This window comes from Saccoglossus kowalevskii, chromosome 7 (assembly GCF_978046115.1).
Source record: "Saccoglossus kowalevskii chromosome 7, keSacKowa6.1, whole genome shotgun sequence".
Taxonomy (NCBI): Eukaryota; Metazoa; Hemichordata; class Enteropneusta; family Harrimaniidae; genus Saccoglossus; species Saccoglossus kowalevskii.
This window is the reverse complement of record NC_140647.1, coordinates 27,662,274-27,684,947: the sequence shown is the minus strand read 5'-3', so window position 1 is coordinate 27,684,947 and position 22,674 is coordinate 27,662,274. Positions and strand designations below refer to the sequence as shown.

Genomic DNA, 22,674 nt, shown 5'->3' with positions numbered 1-22,674 from the left:
TTTCGTCTTCCGCCTGCTCCAATCCGAGGTGAATTTCAAAAACTTCTTCCCCCGCTAGGTGAAGTAGGAGAGCTCTTTTCCTCGCATCCTGTGTAATATTCTTGGCTACAAGATAATTATCGAATCTTGCTATCCACCTTTCCCAGCGCACTGTAGCTGTCTCTGGCGGAATTGGGTTGAACGGTTTCAAAGCATCGTTGCCGTCCATTGTGACGCTGATTTGTTTTGTCTTCAAAACAGGCTCAAAAATAATTTGTACTTACTTCACTTCTTCTGACGGTTTTCTGTACGTCAAAGTTACTCCTCGTCGCCAAATTGTTGGGTTCTTGGGTGCAGTGAAGGCTGTAACAGGCTAAAGAATACAAGCTCGGTATAAACAACACAACTGGTTTATTACATTAATGGCGGCGTTCTGATTACGCATGTGCAGATGACGTAATAAAGTACATGTCATTAAATACGACCCAAGCTCAATATACTACAGTTATATATTTAAAGGGCGGTGGACGTCGCGCCGCGTCTTGTACGATATGAGTCTCATTGTTTGATTACATAGAAATTGAACGCACGCTGCGCTGCGACCACCACCCTTTAAAATATAGAAACCTAGACTAAAATTGCAGGTGCGATCAATTCATATCTTGAGTTAGATTTTACTACTGATAATTGTGAGACAAACGTTTCCCTCTATGATTGAAGACCAGCTCTCACAAATCAGTATAAAGTACAAGGTCATAGAATCTGAAAAAATATCTGGCAACACATGTACTAGTATGTGGACAGCATTGAGAAAGTCCAGCGCAAAAATTATCAAATGTTTATGGTTTAATTCATACTTACATTATTCTACTAGTAATTATATAGACCTATGTAATCACTTTGCAATCTGCAATTATATAATGTGTACCCTTCTAGATGCATGAGGCCAACTGAAGCAGCGAGTTCAATGTATACTTGATATTAATATACTGAATTTAATATACTGAAAACAGATGACTTTAATTCTAGTACTGCGCCCTCTGTTGATTATCCTGATACATGTTTTTTTTTCAAGGTAGCCAGAGGCGAACGGTTACTATATCAGCTTGGACGGTGAAGAGGTTTATAGATAATAGGCCTTTGTTCATAAGTGGTAGTCATACTATCACCAGGGCAGCTAATGGTTCTCTACTCCTGGTTCACTCCACTCATATTCAGACAACCACCTAGACGTGATGCTAATCTTCCTCCTTGAATTAAACAATCTTTCGAAGCTTTGAGAGGAACTTTGATTTGACACACAGTTACCTTCTGTGTACCATGGCTGTAAAAAGACATCAAATGCATTAGATTGATGGTGTTATGGTTTTGATCATATTCCGTGAAGGTTACGTAATGCAAAGGCTAGTTATCAAAGTTTGGTGGAAGCATGTTCAGTTGGCTGAAGTAACAAAACATTACTGTTATGTTTGGATATCCTTTCTTTTCATGCATATATCAGATGTTTTGTTTTTTAGAAGGGTATATCTACTGACCCCGCCAAATATCAGCTGTGCTGGAATGGTTTCTAACCAAGAATGGAAACACATTACTGGGTTTTCATGGTTTAACGGGTTATCACAGTCGATATGTATCCATGTTGCTTGTCTTGCTGCAACTTTACATCTGTTCTTAAGAGAACCAACGGGGGTGAAGGGAAAGTATTCAGTTGGGTCAAACCACGTACCTTTAGACTTTTTTTCTGTTTTTTTCATCTATTCTTGGTTATTCCGACTTTATTAAGCCATTCATTCTGGAAATACTTATGGTAGCAGAATATTGAAGGCATCAGAACGAAATATGAAGAATTATAGTCCTATGAAGTTAGAATTGTTGGCTCTGAAATCAATTTCGTTTGTGCTATTTGGATACCTCCAAATTGGGTGCTACATTAATTCGTTGGGGGCCCAGTTGTTCCAGTGTTCTGGTGAGCATGAAGAAAATGCAGATGCACTGAGTCGTACATGTGCCCTTGAGAGTGAGGTGTGTTCATCAGTCCAGCCAATCGAAATAGAGGTATTTTTGAAAGAAAATGTAGCTTGCTGCTAGTTAACTCATTCCGGTTGAATTTAGGAAGGCAATTGAAAGTTTAGTTTCTATGAGGTCAGTAGGATTACATATGATATCAATGAATGATTCATTAAATACGCCACCTTCCATTTCATCACATCAGACATCTTCGCCAGCCAAGGACATTTATTCGGCCGCAGCCTCAACATTAACCTTTGGCAGATTTCACAACGATTTACTGCATGTTGCACGCCCTCAAACGATTATAAGATTCACTAGGGCTCAATTAATTTACCCAATCAGAACTCACGATAGAAACGACGTATTACATGGTAAAATCGTGGAATCATTCAATAATCTCGCTGGTCATCAGGGTAGGGAAAGTACTCTGGCTTTGGCGTAGGTTTAAAACTAATAAGCTATTGACCTGTCTACTTGTATGTTATGGATGTAGAGGCAATGTGTAAGTCACGTGATCGTTGTTTACTATCAAAATCATCTATTCCCCGGATTATAGCATTAACGGCTAGTTTTTTTGGCATTTAAATCATTATACAGTCTGGTTATTGATAGCTCAGTATTGGAATCTAAGCAAGAAAAACGAACATTGTTCATAACGTTTTCATATTTTTGGGATTTAAGAAACTATGTCATGGCTATATTCATTCATCGAAACACACACGTACTATATCTTTCTCAGTTAATTTTCTTTGAAAAAATCATCTTTTTCAACTGGTAATTCACGTTTCTCAGCTGTATTACATAGTCAAGCTGCCCTTTTTGCACCCCGCTCGTTGCTGGGTAGGTTACGCATGCGCAATTAGAATTACATCGCGTCTGTTGGTAATTCTGGAATTGTTATTTGTGACCGGCGACACTGATAAGTTCTTTGATATTGAGGTCTCAATTTGGAAGGGAATGCGATAAACGAGTTATGCAGAATGTGTACAGTAGAGCAATCACCCGTAACTCCATATAATCCCAAGTTAATCCTCAGTACGAACGATTTAATGGAACCATGCATGATCGCCTACGTACCGTTGACCCCCTCCAAAGCAGAGGAGATGGACTAAATATTTGTCATAATGTTGATCATTTATTAGGAAAAAATATATTTGCTGAACCTACATCAGCTTCAAAAGATGTTTAAAGGTGCTGGAACAATTATGTAATAAGAATAGTTCTGATTTCTAAGTTCCAGTTAAAGGGACAGTTTTTTTCTTCCACTATGTACTTGAACGAATTAATGATTGATATTTCATATAAAGTAGTTGAAAGACCAGATCTACATTGGATAGCATTGGATAGTAAGGAGATGAGTGATACAGTTTGTGGATAGGAGTTTAATGACCAAATCAGCTGGTGGTCGTGATGGTAATAGTTACATGACAATTTGGTTTATGAAAAAGTAAGTGTGATATAGAGACGTGAATTAATTTTGGATTTTGTCTGAGGACAACATACAAAAAAGATTATAGGAATTAATCGTGCATTGTACATTTGTTATTTGTTTTTGTGTTATTCCAGGCCTCGTTTTAGTACTTGTGTTAATATTTACATTATTCATGCAATTACGGGAGCTGATTCACTGCTAGTACTACTATGGCTGCATGGTGTTAATGGAATAAACCCTGAATTTGGAAAGCATCCTTATTTGTGTTACGGTTATCTTTCGATGGCGAAGGATGAGAACAGAAGTTTGATATACGTTCAAACTAGACTAGATGTGTCGTTCTGTTGATACTGATTTCAATCGCGTTATGCGGCAGGCATAGAGTTAATCCACGCAAATATATATATAACTAATAAAAAAACCTATCTATGCCCATTATAATCTTTTATCTGTTGTAGAAAATAAAGGAAACTGTGTGTACTATGCATACGATTCATGTAAGCAAGATAATGCTGCCTTTTATGGGGAAAGAAATATTATTTTTCGTGAAAGTCATGGAAAGTAACGTACACATGTCAGGGATACTTCGCCATTTCTTTTATCGTACTGAAAGAACACCAGGAGCATTGCAATACCAGTTAACCATTTTATATGCCTGTAGGTACGAATCTGGAAATATATGATTCCCGCACGATGCTGAACAACCGCACTCCACTGGCAAGTGTCGAACACTGCTGTCATCCGGGTACTTTGTTACGCCCTCTAGTGGTGTTCTGGTGAAACTAGAGAACTCGAAAGTCAGGAATTTTGTCCCTTCATTGTAACAGCGCCCTCTACGTGTCATTTGATTAAACTCTGCATTCAATGGAATATTTGAACATCTGTATACGAGTATTTCTGCAAACCCGCTTCAAAGTAATTTGTTAGTAAATTTCACTAATATTTAAGCAAAGTCACATTTCTTGGCACCCACTCATTTTAAACATTCGCCCCCAAATTCTTAAAGACAATTTCACGCAATTTCTTGTTTTCACCTATTCTATTTGTTTTAATTATTTATTTCGAAACAGCCGAAAACAGCCCAAGCTTTACTATTATCTTTTTTCTGTCATTAATATGAATATGTTCATGGTATATAAATACGTCAGGGATCGGTATACTAGTATATGTAGTAGGTATACATACATATATACTATCGACTTCTGGTAGTGTAACGTCACGTGACGAATCCAAGTTGGTTAGCAAAGGACGGCCAAGCATGAATGAATTGTGTTTTTTTTTGTAGACATGGCTGGCTTTTATTAAGTTGGTGACTTTAAATCGTGATTCATCTGCAAAAAAGAATGTTATTTCGGGATAATGAATAAAATATACAGATCACAACTAACATTAAAGATACTTTAGTCTGAAAACGTGATTCGATTTGAAATAAAAAAAAAAAAAACATCCCATCTCAATCTCGTGACTATCCTCAATCCTCCGCTATACTAGCACTTGACGCCCGGACGTGACGTATGCCCCTTACACGGCCATTTCATTCCAGGCACGTGACTCAGGTAACGATGACATTTTACTCTAATAATAGTGTTTGATAAACAAGTCGCAATTCAAAATACAAGATAAAGCAAATTCTATGCTTGTTTTGTACTACACAAAACACATATAAGCGTATAGTTACTTAATTTAAAAATACGTCCACTGTTTTTATTTTCGGAAGCATTTAATTGTAACCATGGTAACTATACAACCTGCGAACAGAAACACTTAATCTTAATGTATCTATATAATGCTCGTCAACAATAAGTAGATATATTAAATAATTGCTTAATCCAGCGTATGCAATATATACAGACACTTAGGTATAAATCCTTAATGTGAAAATAATAAACACCAAGAATTATTAAAACGTGCACGTCAACTATGGTTAAATTTAAATGGATACCGAACATATAAAATAACTGTTGCATTTCTACACACTCGCTACACAGTGACGCGCAGCTGGGGGTATAATTTCCTGCACTTAAACAGTAACGAACAATGGGCTTAATAGTCGGCGCAGTTTTACATAATCAAGCATACCTATTTCATTTCGAGTCTTGGCATTCCCACAACAAGTGTCGCAGGACCGTGAACAACTTAGCAAGGAGGATGGAAAATAATTCGAGCACAACTTGTAGATACGAAAAGTGGGAACTCTCCGATTCTGCTTGGCTGTTTCGAACCAATTCCACGGAGGCAAAATGTGATATTGAACGTGTTAGCGAAGGAAGAGAATCCACCAGTTGCTGGATGGCATTTCTTGGTATCTCCTTGGCGCTGCTTAGCGGTCTGTTCATGGGTATAGCGGACGTGTTTTGCGTTATCTGTGTGTATGCTGGTCTGTCTCCGGCTCAAAATCTGACCATTAGATCCTTAGCAGTCGCAACAGTGATAATACCTATTATGATGTGTCGTAGGATAAACCCGTTTAACATTAAGAAGAGGGACATTGTGCTTGCTGTCATGAAAGGCTCTCTAGAAAACGGGGCTGATATCATGTTTTACTATACAGCAGTTCTGCGTGGTATCGGAGATGCCACTGCGATCACTACTGGAGCCGTCATGGTGTTTATACCGGTTATTGCTCGTATATTCGTCAATGAGAAGCTAACAGTGAAAGACGGCATCACCATATTGGTCAATATCGTCGGCATTATTCTCGTTACACGTCCGGAATTCATTTTTGGTCCAACTCAAGGTGGGCCCATTCTGGACACTAAGCACGTAGCTTTGGGCTACATTCTGGCGCTGGTGACAAGTCTATCTTTAGCGATTGGCGTAGTGTGTTTCAAGGGACTGTCTGATGATATATCAGTTTTAATCGTTATGTTTTATTCATGTCTGTCCGGTGTACTGGTAAATTTACCTTTAATATACTTCACAAGCACCGCGCCAATTTATACCCTAATCAGTGAAAACATCGCTATAATTGGATATTTGTTTGCAATAGTGGTCTTATACATTGGTTACCTGTACACTTTCAATACAGCGCTTCAACTGGAACCTGCCGCCAAGGTGGCTCTTCTATGCAATTTCCAGGTGATGGTTAGTTTTGCTGCGGAAGTCATCGTCTTTCACAACGTTGTAACCGTTCTGGAACTTGTCGGTGCCGGCCTTGTGCTACTCAGTTCGTGCATTGTAACTATATTAGCTTGGCTATCCAGTGAAAATTATAATAATGCCAAGAAATCGAGTTCAATACAGTAATAATGAGGATGAACTAATTAATCCCAAGTACACTGTCCATGTTTGTTAATTGCTGTGTCTTATTACGTTTACTATCTACCGCACATTTATGACAAAAATGTCTGCCACTGAAATGAAATGCCACTGATTAAATGCAGGCTCATTCTCTTAAAAAATCGTAGAATGATGTTGTTTTTTTTAAAAAGGGATATAAACTTGTAGTGATTTCAATATGACTGTGTTTATTGCTGTGATCAGTTACGACGTTACAGTGGCGGATCTAAGAGGGGTTCTTGGGGTCCGTACCCCCGATGAAAAATTTATTCAATTTGTTTTTTTTTGTATAAATAATAACAACACTTTAATCAATGTTAATATTTGTAATTATATATATTGCCTTTACGAGGCATGATACTAGGCGGTAGGCGATTGTGCACAAGTGTGAAGCACGCTTTGCGTTTATATTTCATTTTAAAATTTGGACCCCCCCCCCATAAAAATCCTGTATCCGCCAATGCGTTATTGTTCTTCTTAAAACTCAGTGTACTGTTTTTTTCAGCCAACAAAACGTATACTTCTTGTTCTGTGAGTAGTTCATTATATTTATTATTTTCAGATCAACAAAAATAAAGTACAGTATGTAAAATATGTATTTACTAGCGGGTAATTTTGTTGTTGTAGGCTGTATTGCTGAAAAATGGCAGTAGCGCCGAACTCTGGTTGATCTCCAAAAATGGCTCCTTGCTGTGAGCAATTGTGTCAGACTCAATGAAAGAGGCCCTCGTCCAATGACCTGCAATCATTCACTTAGCTGCGCCCCACTCACAGATACGATGGACGCCAGTACTGTAAATAAATCACGTGACATTCACTCTATCAATTTTCATTCTGAATACATAAGAAATACACTTTTTGAAATACACCGATGGTGTTCATACATTTGGGAGTGTAGTATACGCTGCTCCATACGTACGTACGATCGAACATGGAGGTAGAAAAGAGTAGCCTTATACTAGTACTGACTCGTATCAGTGTTCGAGTTAGTATGCTATAATTTAACGTTCGCTCAGCTCTTTATAAAATACGACTTCAGCATTTTAAATTCAACTAATATATCAGCATTTTAGAAAAAACGTACCTATGCAGTAACTGTTGATTCGGCGTACCGGGCTTCTCGTGGGAGAGGGGGGTCGGCTGCGACACCGGGGCGTTTATATATTTTGTTGGATCACGCGTTGGAGAATGTATTAGTTGGCCGCATCGCCGAAAATATACGTTGGGTTAGAGCACATTCCTTCTGTTCTATTGGTATAGAGGCACTGTGGTTAGAATATATTTCTTATGAACGGTCGTAAATTTCGATGACAAGAAAGACATTTTCAGTGCAGTTTCACAGGCCAGAAGACAAGATCCATCTGCCAAGAAATGAAGAAGCGTTTTCTGTATTAAACACTCTACCGTACCTAGCCTGACATGTAGGAATGAGTGGCCGAACGGCATCAGACCCTCACCTCACTCAGGCTGCGTTGGGTTCTTTGAAGGACCACGGAAGGTGCTACAAAAAGGCTATTTTCAGTTTTTTACTACTCAATCGGCCAAACGTAAGACAAATTCAAAATAAAGTCGCACTAGAAGGGAAACTATTGTAAATCGAGACAGGTTTCATTCAACCACAGGCAATGAGACGAACCTTAATTACCTTATTTCTCAGACCAGTATTTATTAGTGGTCTGAGCTTATTTATAGAGTTCCTCAGTAATGCTATACACACGGTGATCGTTACAGCAAAACGAAAATTTTTTACATCAGTGTTAAAATGTCTTTGGGGCAAAAATGCGTGAAAACTTTTTTCAGTTTCGTCCACAATGCGAAAAAGCTTGAAATCTATGCACCAACAAATGGTGATCTTGTTTTGCGCGCAAATTGCTACCAAGCCTTCCTTCTACATAAGAATAGATAAAAAAAATCAAATTATTTCACAGTATACCACTGGAAGGTGCCAGGCTAAGATTGTCGCCATGTTTGTAAGCGTCTACGTCTTGTCTGTTTTTATGTAGTTTGCTAGGCTAGTAGATCGCGTTTTAGGTAATTAAACAAGGAGCTAGGACAGGAAGTCACACACCAAGCGTGGGTAATTTGTTTTTATATCGTTGGACCTTTGAATTGCAACCAGGATTGGTTGGTAAGTTGGCGGCGCTTCAGAGGTATCGACGTGGTAAAGTTTATGGACGATGGCGTTGGTGGCGCTTCGGGATTTCCAGGCTAACAAGTTGGGAAATATGTTTGCAATATGTTATTCGTAAGTTAGTGTTTTTATTGGCATCTGATCATGACATTGATCTCCACGTCTCAGAGTGGATGTTTAGATGTCTGATCAACATGTAACAAATTTACTTTGTATACTGCTTAGAACGCATGGTATTATTATGTGTATAAAGGCTAAATGGTTATTATTGGCATGACTAATACTATCTCTACTGAAATTGTCCAAGATATATGCATACATGTTTGTGCAAACTTGCGTGACAGTTAGAAATCGGTTTGTAGAAATCCAGCACTTGAGTGAAATGTCATTCTGATGAGATTTTTTTAAAGGTACGTCCCTGTTTTTAATAGACAATCCCCAAGTTGATTCAAGTATATTGCGACGCGTTCTTCAATGTATGCCGTGGGTACATTGTTGATCAAGTACTTATGACATGTGGCCATCTGTATATGCTCCAAACAGGAGCTTGAAAACGGTTCAACTTTGGAATAACTAGTAGACATTGCGCTGTGTGTTACTCAGTTAGGTTGTTTGCCAAACCCCTGAAAAATGCGCTGAACTTTTTAACCAAGTTTTACACATTTGTTATGCCAACGTTGCAGGCTGTGTGTGGCATACTTAGTCAGCAAAGTGACACATATTTACATCGATCATGTTTTAACAAAATAATGAAACTGTCAACTATGAAAAAAATCTCAGAAACTCCACTCGACTGATCATCAGAGTTGAACAGTTGCACAATTTTCTTGATTTGCCACTCCCTGTCCTCGTTGCAACAAACTCATCTTTCTTCAACTAGTAATATGTACTGCTGGGGTCGCCATTTAAAAAAAACGCTCTACTCTATTTTGATACAACATAGCTGATTGACTGTTTATTGTTGTCGCATCTTTCCTTCTTGTGCCTATTAAATACACACTGTAGTGGTTCAATCTGCCAAGGGTTAGTTTGGAGGGGTGACCCGGCCCGAAACAAACGTTCCTTGTCTGGCGAAGATGACAATCAGTAGACAGATTTGCTACAAGTTATACTTCTAAGTGTCCGAGATTTAATTTAATCTCCTTATTTTGGGGAGATTTTTTAAATTCGCTGTGATATTGCCAGGTGACACCATCAGGGTTTCTTTTTTCAAAATTACCTAAAGCTAGACGGAAGACACTCCTTCATAACGTTTTAAAATAATTCATGAATGTGAAACATGCTCTCTTGAAATGAAATACACGATATTTGATATGCTACTTACTTATTGAAACTTCAATTGTTATAAAACAAACTGTCAACGAAAGCTTGTCCCAGCTGGCAATCTCGTTCGGATGGTATGTTTTGCCATATAGCTTATAGTGTAAAGAGGATAAACCATGGGAAGCAGGCACGTGTCTTGTTTTCATATGACAGTCAGTCAATCGACGTATAGGAAATAACACTAGTATGAGAGGCTGTGATCGCAGAAATTATCAATATGGAGAAATTCAGTTCTGTAATTTGACATAATAACAAATGTTTTCTGTTTTTATTTTGTTTTTTTGCTTATGTGGGTGGACCTCAGATAAAAATAGACCAGTTTAGCGTACGATATATACCCGCGTATTTAAGTGGTATAGTGATTGTATACGTCATCGTTAAATCCATTCCTATTTATCCAAGTATTCGATGCCATATGTTTGGACATTATATGCATCTCTTGAGAGCGAAAAATGGGAAACCGCGTAGAATCCATGAAAAAAATTGATGACGACAATGCAGTAGAAACGAAGTCGTCATTTGAATTGTCTACGGTACGCGAAGCTTTGGCACTAGAACCGATCACCGATAAGACAGACGTAAAACCCAGCGATGAAAGCATGGCAACACACAAGCTCCGCCATTACTGGACCGCGGTCGTTGGAATTCTCTCGGCTGTTTCAAGCGGTATATGTTTGGCATTTTCGGATGTGTTCACTGTTATATCAATTGATAAGGAATTGTCACCAGCGCAACTGTTACTTGTCAAGTCGATACTTGTCTTTATTATATCGGTAGCAATTCTGACATATAACAAAGTTAATCCAATGAAACTATCCAGGAGGGACCTACTGTTGAATATCATGAAAGGTCTGTTCGAAAACGGAGCTTTTGTTCTGTTTTATTATGCATTGGATATCGTTGGGATGGGAGACGCGACGTCAATTGTAGCGGGCGCACTGCCGATATCTACATCATTGTTTGCGTGCGTATTACTGAAAGAGAATTATAGGTTCCAAGATTTGATCAGCTTATCAATAAACTGTGCGGGGATTTTATTAATATCACGTCCTGAATTCATCTTTGGTAGTAATCCGTTGAATATTGACACTCCTAGACCAAATGGAATTGGATATGCATTCGCAGTATTGGCTGCTGTCGGTTTAGCCATTGGAACAATCTGTTCAAGAATTATGACTGACAGGATGACACTGTTAATTGTAATATTTTACAATGGATTAACTGGTGCGATTCTAACGGGCATTTTAGTCTATCCCACCAGCTCAGAACGAATGCCCCGCCTAGTGTCGAGCAATCCAGTCTTAATCGCTTTCATAGCCGGCAACGTGGTGCTATATGTCGCGTACTTGTATTTGTACAACAAAGCACTTCAACTACAAACTGCTAGCAAAACATCCCTTCTACTAAACGTTGCACTCATTATTAGTTTTGTATCAGACGCTCTCGTGTTTCATACGCACGTACTTAGTATCGAGTTGATCGGAGCTGCACTTATTTTTCTGAGTTCCTGTATTGTTGCATTGCTTGTTTGGATTGAAACAAAGCGGGTAGTACAAGAAGAAACTAAATTACTTAGTAATAAAGACTAGGTACAGCGATCTTATTCCTATGTAGTATTATTTGAGTTATTTTAAAGGGGACATAGTTGTGATTATAAACAAAATTACCGAATATTGTAATATTGTTTTGGGCACAGTTGCAAGAACAAAATCGTCTTACACGAGGCTAATATCACATTACATGCGACGGGAGAACTGAAGGTCGAGTAGTTACTATTTTCAAGTTTGCTGAGATCGGTCACCCAATGGGAACCGTAGAAAATTACGACGCACGACTCACACTATTATGAAAATTAGCTCATGAAATCAACAGAGAGAAGACTTAGTTTCTCAAAATGGCGACGTATTTGACATTTCGCCCAGATTACCCGCTGAGTTGTGATACTGCACTGTAATCCCCGAGGTTCCCTTGACAGAACTGTATTTCAATAGACGGCGCCCTCTGGAGGCTTTGATTTAATGTACAACGTCGGTATAAATGTCCACATTTCGGCGATGGCCGTTACAAATTGGCACTATACTATAATTATAACTTCATTCCAGAAATGTTTCTGGGTCAAACTACTGCCGCTTCAAATAGATATTTAACAATATGCAAATATGATGCTCTGTCGTTTTATCGGACACACAATGAATGCAATTCAAATGTTACCTATTAAAAATTCTGTCAATTTTTGCATTGAGTAAAATACGCTAAAATAGCATGTAGCTATTTCAACGTGTTTTACATTATATCAACGTATTATATTTCATGTTGCGTCATTTATTCGCCATGGAATAGTCGATGAATATTGCACGCTCAATTCATTTTTTTTCTGTATTAGAATCACAACAATATAAAAAAAATACTTTTTTTTCAATTGCAAGAACATAGCCAATGATAAATACGATATTTTGTGGCATACAAAACAAAATTACATTCATAATAATCATTCGTTTTCCCATCTTCGCTCGCGCCATAGTTTGTGAATTCGGCCATCGCCTCAGCACTGCCACATCTTTGCATACTAGTATTCTCCGTATCCAGCCAAAGTGTAATAAGTGCGCCCTCTTTGGCAACACTAGAAACATTTTTTCCAATGCGTTACTAAATCAAACAGTTCATCAAAGCTATATCGCAGTCAAATTAGACACGTCGAGATTTTACAATTCAAATAACGATTCAATTAAATAATTTGTTTTCATACTTCACTTTACTACACTGAATAAAACAGTTCAAAAACAGTGAAAATTACCATCGTGAAATGCAAGGTAATATTCGTGTACAAGTTATTAAGGTCACAAGTGCAGTGTATGAGCATAAATTTTCATCCGTCATACTTTTGAAAACGATAGTTCGACCAACTGATTTTTGTTCTGTTGTTCTCGTTCTCCAACATGTTTAAATCTCAACCGAGACACGTCCCCCTTCTTCTGTCTATGTTGCTACGTCATTTTCGGTGGTCGTCGCGCAGCGCGTGTTCGAATTTCATGTAAATAAACAATGTATTTTACACGCGTTGTATACGTCGCTATGAGTCCCATATCGAACAGGACGCGGCGCGACGACTGCCACCCTTTAAAGATCTTTTGAATTAATCGAAAGTATATTTTTGCAAGTTTATGTTAGCTGCAAACATAGACCTTAAAAAACGATTTGTAACTCTACATCACCTAATAACCAGTACAAAAAAATGTACTTGTATTGAAATCTAGTTAAAATTCGATGCACAAGCACAAGCACTGGAAAACGCGTTGCAAACTGCCTCGGCCGATTGATTGGGAGTGACGTCATACGGCACCCTTAGCTTGGTCATTTGTTTATAACTGTAGTAGCTCACGTTGCACGCCGGAATTCGGGAAATTCTTTGTTCATCCATTTGCCTGTCCCTCTCTTTCTTAGGTCTATGCTTCAACATACCATGGACAATCGTCTACCTGTGAAGTTCGTACACCACTTACACACAGTTTCATTATATGGGACCCATATATCTCGCACATGCGCAGCGCGACGACTACCGCGCTTTAAGATGGAAAAATGTTGACCGACCCTCAATAATATTTGCATCGATATCCAGAAATGATTATTCCTATCAGTCACATTTTACGAAACAAATCGAACAATAATCAATTTCAGGGAAATGATGAAAGATTTAGTGCAAAAAAAATCATTAAATGCAGGACAATGACAATGGCTGTTAAGCTCTCATATGGCAACCAACATATGGACATACATCGAGAAAAATATGAAAAAGCTCTCTCAAAAATACCTAAATGCGTAATTACCAAATCGCATTTAATATATTGCTTTGATTTGTCGTGCAGTTCCGGTAATTGTATTGACAAATTTCTACTAGTTGTCTGAATTGTGTACATAGACCTTCTTTCAGTATTGTACTTCTGAAACCAAGCGGCATGTTGACTGAGGGAACCCTTTCTTTATTTCAAAAATGACTGAAAGATAATACAAAGCTAAGAATTTATCAGTACGGGGAAATAGCTCTGTCTTTCAAATATCATGAATGTATTTGTTAAAGCCATGGTCAATGCTAATTTACTAAAAGATATCTTTGTGCAGTGGAAAACTAGTTAAAAAGGCATTTTCAAATAAACATGACTCGGAATCTGCAATACATATGTGTTATAACTACAATGTATTCTTTTGGCACAAAAGGAAAACTGTTCCACTTTCACCCATACTTCACTATTCTAATATACATGTAAATGTCAATTGAAAGCTATTATATTGTTCTTTCATGCCTGTAATTACGATGGATGAACTAAAAATACACGACTCTCCTCTTATGACTGTCTTTAAACCACGTGAACTTCCCCCATCCCCCCCCGTCCCTCTCCCACTAGTAATTAACGTCCAGTTCCTTGCTCCAAGTTTTCTTTCTCATTAAGTCAAACTGTTCAAAGATTGTTTTCATTATGCAATACGGCGCCTGAACGCTACCGCACTCGAACTTGTACACAATAACCATTGACCATATGCATAACAATGCCATACTAGCAAGTTTTCACAGACCACAATAAAAACACATTCCCTCGTTTCAAATTCATTAAAAGTATTACCGATTTTTAAATACTTCTTTAAATAGTTCTCTGTAAGACATTATATATATTTTTTCAAAATGTCACCGAGCAAGATTTGAAGATATTGAGATATACCTTTGTTATAGGAAACTATGATAAAATGATCATAAAATGCCCTGAAACAATATCATGTATTTATTACATATTTAATGTAATTAATACGGCGGAGCAATATTTTAGCCCTGGTATGCGCCGAGACACCGCGTCATGTGACGTCACAGCGCCGTTTGTCCATTATAAGATATAATACGGAATTCATAGGTAAACATAACATACGCCATCAATATATTAGAATGTGTACCGTGTATACTACTGCATGTAATGAATGCGCTGGCTGTTTACCACATATAATAACAAAGTTCAGACTGAAACAAGAGGTTTCTATTGTGCGATTGAATAACATTAGGACGTTTTCAAATGCCGCTGTTGCGCACTGCGCTCGTTGGTTTACTTCCATTGAAATTTATAAATATTTATAAAGATGAAGGGAACAGTTTTTTTGTACCAAGAGTATGTTCTTTTCTCAAATAATGGTCTAAAGAAAAAGCATTTTATTATTATTTATGGACGAGCGAACACACGTTTGATAAAACAGTGGAAATAATTTTGTCATTGCCCCGGAGTGTTGCTCTCAATGTTGTAAGATCAGAACAACTAATTAAATACTTGGTTACAAAATATTGTTGATTACCTGTAGACTTGAGTCTAAAGTCCTGACATGTTTACTGTAAAAACAATCGCGAGTAATCGACAATAGTTTAAAACAGAATAGGTGATAAGTTGTTCTAATCTATCACCAAGAGCAATCTCAATGTAAATCTTTGTGGTGTTTACTCACTACATTACTCAGAATTATGATACCACCCGCTTCATTTTATTGAAACGCAGAATTCCCATTGGTCGATCGGTATCACGTGCAGCCTTGCTATTAATTACAGAGCCATGTCCGTGCTTCAACATTCAATGTTTCTCCACATTTGTATGTATGGTTAAAGCACGGTGGTCGTCGCGCAGCGCTGTTCGAATTTCATGTAAATAAACAATGCATTTTACACGCGTTGTATACGTCGCTATGAGTCCCATATCTAACAGGACGCGGCGCGACGACTGCCGCCCTTTAAACAAAACAGGTACCATTAGTATTTGCCCTGGTTGAGAAATCCTGGCTACTTTCATCTGTGAATTTACCCATGTGTTCGTATGTCGTATGCTCGTGTACTTTTACATGTACCTGTAATGTAAGTGTCTACGTCATCTATTGTGTTTTCCCCAACCGGCACGTATAATCATTTTGTTCGGCAATCCATGATGGTATTATTATTATTGAAATAAATGTTTCCACAATGCCATTCATTGCGTGGTAACAGGGCTTGGATGGCGACGATCGCTTGAATATTAGACTCCGATCGACTACGTCTCGTCCATTATTGTGCACATCCACCTTCTTGATCTGTTATCTCACATAATGGGCAATGTGTCGTATTTTACGCAAGTAGTGCCCTTAAAAAACAAACAAATACAGTTCATTTCACACAAACCTGTTTGGGGGCGCTGTTAAACACTTCATTGCACATTTACGTCGGCTAGGTGTGAATGTGCCATTAAATTATCTTGCCATATTTCGGTCAGTATTAAACGGGGTCTATAATCATCACAAGTTGCATCAGGTAATCTTTAACATTCTCCAGGAATGAATGTGAATTCTAAGCATTTTCTGTCGATTTTTAGAGACTCGATCATGCAGTTACTCCATGATCCACTATGTACACAACGTTAACTGAACTACATACATGAAGCCTACTTGTGCGATTTTGTAATACATGTTTATTTATGGTGACATATGATTTAACAAAATAGCCTGTAGATAAATTATAGTTAAAGTCATAGTAAATAGTAAATATTCGCAAATTAAAAGAAAATAACAATACGACAAGTTATTTTGTGTATACTATTTATTTCATAATTGTATTCTAGTCATAATAAAAGTATGTATACAGTCGAATAGAACATAACTAATAAAAAATATTTCTATTAACTACGTCTTATTGTAGCGATTATTATTACGATCTATGCGTTTTAAAATGTATTTTTGATGTTTAACTAAGATTACAAATTTGAACATCTGAATCTAACCATGCTCTGTTCTTCTTTATACACAGCTGACACCTCCCTTTTCGGCTGCAAATATAAACACAGGAATATATTAATGTTAATGAACTAGATCACGTGATTCATGACAATTGGCTAGTCATACTCTTTCGAAATATTTGCTCGTAACTTGTGTTAGTAAGACGCATGTCAACTTCATCAACATGAACTATGGGATGAATATAGTGGTTGGGCAAGGGTACACACTTACCGTGGTCATTTGCGGCCTTAGCACATACTCCGTAATATGTGCCGTCTTCTTTCATTGCCCTCAGTGTGTCACTGAACCATGTAAGTGGATTATCCTTCCTGTATACACCATGTACAACTTCCGAATCAGAACACTCAATAACGTCCCCAATTCGAATGTATCCCTTATCAAGAGCTGGCTGTGAATAAGCTTGTTGCAGAAAGATGGCGTCATCCTGGAAAACAGATATGTCATATCGATTAATAAATTACTGATATATGCCGGGAAGAATACCTGCTTTCTATGCAATGAATGTTTGACTTCATGTGTCAGAATAAAAAAAAGATAATCTTTACCTCATCGTTTTTCAAGTTGTCGAGGAGAGCGATTAGATTTTGGGCATAGTTGCTGCTCGCTGTATCATAGCCATCTATGCCAGACAGACAAGGGTCGCCGCCAGCCCATGCAGTTACAAAACCTACAAAAACAAGCGGTGCGCATAATATCAGACAAGAACTTAATTATGAATTGCAGCCTATCGTATTTTCTATGATTCTAATATATCAACTAGCAAATTTCATTAATTACAGTTTATAAAGATGTGGTGACTGATTAATGATTAACGCGAAGAATACATTTTCTTACCAATACGCTTGCTCCCAATATTGGTCGGGTCAAATCCATTCGGGTTTCCTTCTTTAACGTAGAAGTTATATTTATTCTCAATTTCCCAGTATGATTCGGTGAAGTTAACTGCTTGGGAGCGTGCGACAGACTTAAACCAACCAAAGCAGGCATCGTATTCCTTCCCAGCGAGACCTATAATAGAAATACCATTTACGTATTTACACGATGCTCATTGAATGCGTACGTGTTCCGGACGAACCTGCGATGTGGTTGTACGTCACATGTATTATCAAGTATGCTATCGTACAAATGTATAAACTCTTACCCTTTCCAACAGTAAAATGGCGTCCATCGTGGCCCACACAGTTTTCAGTTGAATCGTAAATGCCCACGCATTTCTTTCCGGCAACTTCGCACACTGAAACATCAGAGTACAAAGAACGTTACTGAATTACATAGTCCACGCCAAACACCCCTACACACAAATGAGGGATATAGCATCCTAGTTATTATCTAACTACATGAAACGCACATGTGAAGTGAAATAGGAAGGGTAAATATTTGCCCATGCGCTCAGTACACACCTTTTTTGAGCAGATCGATCTGGAAACCTTTCATTTCACCTTCATCGTTACTATAAAAAAAAATAATAATTGTTTCAATGTATTTTCAAGGCTAAAATTGACGAGCAGCTGTAAAAAAAAAATGGCATGAATAAATTTCTAAAAGATATTGACATTTGCATGACCAGTCACTCATGCAAAAATTGTAACATAATTTCACTTTGACAGGTTGACAGGTAGCCGATCTTTGGTACATCCAGTTCAACTACAATGCGATACGTTAGTTCACAACACTATTGGTAGTTTTTGTAGTAGCCAGCGTTGAGTGGAAGTCTCATCTTGTTGACATCTTCGTTTGCAGCATAAAATTGCACATCTAATTCTATGCCTGGCTACACAACCGCCTTGCGATTGCTGTATGTATAAAGTTTCTATTCCTGACGTAGCTGGCGTCATTTGCATGAAATGCATCGTCATGCATGCGTCATCGATGTGTTTTCAAAGTTAGCACGTGATTTCAGCGCATGCGATGTTCACTAATACACACGGTGTTTTATGGTTTACGATACAGAGTGTGATCCAGAGTTATGGGGGAACCAGAATTGTAATTGCATAATTACAGCGTATTACATGATGGGAGTTTGGGTTGATGTGGCTTGTTAGGTGTTGTATATATCCGGTAGCGTCGCTTATGTGTGGGCTTCGAATACGAACACAACGTTCAGCACCATTGATGTGGTGAAACCTCATTGACGGTGCTGAATGCTACGTTGCATGGAACGTAAACTTCCAATCATCCCACTGTGATAACGCATGCGTTGTTGAATACTACGGTAAAAGAGCCCGAAGCATGCGCACTGCGTACACAATATGCTAATAACTTTTAATAAGATTATGACGTAGCCATATCTCATGAATATTATTTGAAAGTGAAGTTATTAATATAAAGGATTTAGTATGAAACGCCGGAATCGCGTATATTTGGTCTTGACCCCCCACTCTGTCTATTGTGATTATTTGAAGACTGTAAACGCTTTCTATCATTCTAAACTGGTCACCGAATTTAACAACTGTTTTTGCGGTTTACACTCAAATCTAAATAAGCTACGGCAAGCCTCACTAGGTCTCGATTGTATAACACAGCGCCACCAGTGGTTGCTCCCAGCTGTATGCGTCTGGGGAAGGTTCGCTGGTCCCCGGCGTCCTTTGCGAATGGAAAGTAGGACACATGCAAGTAGTAATCGCCATATTATTCCACTGGCTCGGGGGTTCTGACCCAAAGGCACGTGACTGAGTGACTTGATTTGAAAACATTCAAAGTCCTGTTCTACGTAAACGTGTCTGTAATACGATGCGGCCATTCATTCCTGTCTGCTTCACACTTGAGGTGGTTCTAGGCTTTTTCGCTATTTTTGTGCAAAGTGATAAAAACACGAAACTATATTCTTGAAATCAAAAGGAAAACCCATACTCCATACTTAGAAGTATCACGAGCGTAAGCGCTGACGTCAAGGGAAATAGTACAAAGAATGAAAACTTGATCAACCATTCAGAATGCTGGGACCATTACTATTCACCTGCCTCTTGTGGCTTGGTGCGCCATGACACTTGAGGCGGGAACCAGCCAACTAGGGAAGGCAAACGTACGAAGCCATTGGTGACGTGGCAGTCGTACTGTGCATAGATTGACGCAGTAATCCGGATAGGTGATCAGTATATCAATGACAAAGCATGAACAGATGAAGACAATAGGTATCGCCTAGCAACGTTTCCAAACCTAACATAGCTTTGCAATAATTAAAAGGCTTACGTGTATTCCAAAGCACTGTCAGCTACTAATGGCACGGCAAACGAATAGATACGTTTATCCTCAATTGCTTCCTTAATATCGGCCACTATTTTCTCTCGTACATTGGTAACAATCGTCTTCAACAACAACAATTTTGGTAATATGGCCTGGTCTCCATTCTTCGTTACATAGGTAGACAAAACATATTGTGTCAGTATCCATTCATTTTCAAGCATGTATAGATAGTGTGATTAGCTTCCGACAAACACCGACATTGTTTGTTCAACCATGGTGATACCCAGGGTTATATCTTATTTCATATCAGTTTTGATGTGGACCAGAGTATGCACAAATATATTTAGGCCAAACTAGTTCAGAGTACAATGCTGTATTACAGATAAGAAACAATGCCACTACCAGTACCCAATCGCAAGGACAGGGTGGGGGGTGGGGGTCTCCGATGGATTATCAAACTGGTAAAGATATATAGAATTATATTATACAACAAGATAAATTGGTAATTCGTGGATAGAATATAACATATATAGCACATACTTGCATAATTTGCTTGGCAATCAAAGCACGGAGGATAGGTGATGGGGTGTCGCCGGACAATGCACGTAATAGCGGGCTGGATTCGTCTTCTTCGCCAGCTGATTCGCTAAATATCTTCTTTAAAAGCAAAGCTTTGAGTACGGGGGGTGGTCCGCTACCACCACCAACTGCTCCACCGAGGACATTCTTCAGAAACATCATTTTGAGTATGGGTTTGTCGGAAAATTGTTCAAAAAGACCGCCATCTTCGCCGCCTTCAAAAAGCGAACCCAAAACACCTACAACACGGAGAATATGCTCGTTATATATATAGTAATTTGCAGGCATTGTGTTAAAGGAGTGTATATGGACAAACCATATTTGTCTCACCTGTGCTTAAGCACACCAAGCAGAACAGCGTCACCAGTGCAATACGTGCCATGTTTCACCCGTGAGATCTGGAACCAATGTGATTACTGAGAGGCCACTCTAGCCTTTTAAAGCTTTTCAATCGCAACGTCATTGTTTTTTTTATCTCTGTCAATTGATTTTATCTTCTACACGATATCTTACTTAAAGTCATTAGACCTATATTTTCTCGCTGTTTTATTTGTTCTGTAGCCTTTGGAATGCACCTTTGACCACTCCTGAAGATACAGTCTTCTTTTATCTGATAAGATAGGTCAGCCGGTTTAAATTGCAGTGATCACTTGATCATTTAGTCTAGGCTATTGTGTGGTGTACTTGCGCTTCGGTAGACAATTGTGACGAGAATGCTTCTACATATTAGAACAGATATTATTACTATTAGAGAACGAATTCATATTATCTAACACAACAGTATAGAGATACACAGGTAATAGTATTTTCTCCTATATGGTCATGACCACTTCAACGGATATTTGGTTTATTTGACCGAAAACATAAACTTCCTTGTTGGAAAAGTTCCTCAAGGCTTCCTCACCCCTACCCTAAACCCAAATTCTCGCGCCTCCTCCAATGTAATTGTATATGCCCCTCCATAACTATATGTTTCCCGAAGGGGAGCATATTTATTAAAAAGGAGGGGGGTCACTGGAGGGACAAGGTTAGGGTTAGAGCGCAGTTAACGTTCCTCTATAGACTATAGAGGGACTGTGGTTAAAGTTATGGGTAAGGGGTACGAGAGAATTCTTACACGCTAGCAACACTAGTATTGACTGTCATTTAAATTTAATCAAATCATAAAATAGCATATCCTGAAGTATAACATATTACTGGTGCAAGCAGTCAATTAAATAAAGCGGTATATTATTGCATAGAAATAAACTAAAGCAAAAATGGCCTCCAGTGCGCCATTTTTTGTCAATCTTTAAAAAAAATACAATGTGCACATATAACCTAATGAGCAGGATCCTGGTACAAAGTTGGAATGAAGTCGACTTGTTAATTTCCAAGAATTAGCTTTGGACACATTTACGTATTGAAATTTAGAAAAATAATGGCCGAAAGTCAGCCATATTTTATCAAATGGTAACGACTATCTACTTTCATATGTAAAGCATCATACGTGATTTTTGTGTTCCGTGGCTCCGTTCTTGCGATGTTAAGTTTATATAGTTTCACATAGTGGTAAATGTTTCTTGTAATGTCTGCATTTCAGTTCACTTTTGTCACTGGAGTACCGAAATTTACCCCAAATATGTTTTTGCTACACACTACAATGAGAGTAACCCCACGACCCAGCATTCAATCTGACCACCTGCCCAACACGTGCTAATGTGTGGCCCTTGGACCGTACTAGCCGGTGATGTCACGTGTATATACTGCGTTTAGCTTGCGGTAGACAGTTGACCTTTCAGCACCTGTTGAAGGATTCCGCCTTGTCACTGTTTTAAACATGAAACATTTGATATCATCTGTCAAAGGCATTTCAAGATCTCGCAACAGTCGCAAAAAACGCCACAATTATGTTCATAGTTGTTAAAAAATTTTAAAAAGTAAAATATACAAATATTTATAAATATTTTCATAGAAGAAGTGTTTTAAAGCA

At 38.3% G+C, this 22,674-nt stretch overlaps 3 protein-coding genes and 1 long non-coding RNA gene across 4 annotated transcripts; 2 read left to right on the top strand and 2 right to left on the bottom strand.

Moving 5' to 3' along the window:
• Positions 1-5,569: 5,569 nt before the first annotated feature.
• Positions 5,570-6,667, top strand: LOC102808872 (solute carrier family 35 member G1-like). The gene has a single exon (XM_006818559.2). It carries the CDS (start codon positions 5,570-5,572, stop codon positions 6,665-6,667), a length of 1,098 nt encoding a protein of 365 aa, XP_006818622.2.
• A 571-nt stretch (positions 6,668-7,238) lies between these two features.
• LOC146740893 (uncharacterized) lies at positions 7,239-10,217 on the bottom strand. Its single transcript, XR_014930006.1, has 3 exons — positions 10,156-10,217; positions 7,785-8,061; positions 7,239-7,492 (listed from the first exon to the last, which is right to left on the bottom strand). It is a non-coding gene; the product is annotated as an uncharacterized LOC146740893 (long non-coding RNA).
• Positions 10,218-10,548: 331 nt separating this feature from the next.
• On the top strand, positions 10,549-11,757 carry LOC102808758 (solute carrier family 35 member G1-like). Its single transcript, XM_006818558.2, has one exon. The coding sequence runs from the start codon at positions 10,607-10,609 to the stop codon at positions 11,741-11,743; it is 1,137 nt and encodes a 378-aa protein (XP_006818621.1). The 5' UTR covers positions 10,549-10,606; the 3' UTR covers positions 11,744-11,757.
• A 4,968-nt stretch (positions 11,758-16,725) lies between these two features.
• LOC100372126 (uncharacterized) lies at positions 16,726-21,120 on the bottom strand. Its single transcript, XM_002736387.2, has 9 exons — positions 21,033-21,120; positions 20,664-20,941; positions 20,130-20,287; positions 18,341-18,390; positions 18,082-18,174; positions 17,775-17,948; positions 17,486-17,607; positions 17,151-17,364; positions 16,726-16,969 (listed from the first exon to the last, which is right to left on the bottom strand). The coding sequence occupies exons 1-9, from the start codon at positions 21,082-21,084 to the stop codon at positions 16,941-16,943; spliced, it is 1,170 nt and encodes a 389-aa protein (XP_002736433.1). The 5' UTR covers positions 21,085-21,120; the 3' UTR covers positions 16,726-16,940.
• Between the last annotated feature and the right edge of the window lie 1,554 nt (positions 21,121-22,674).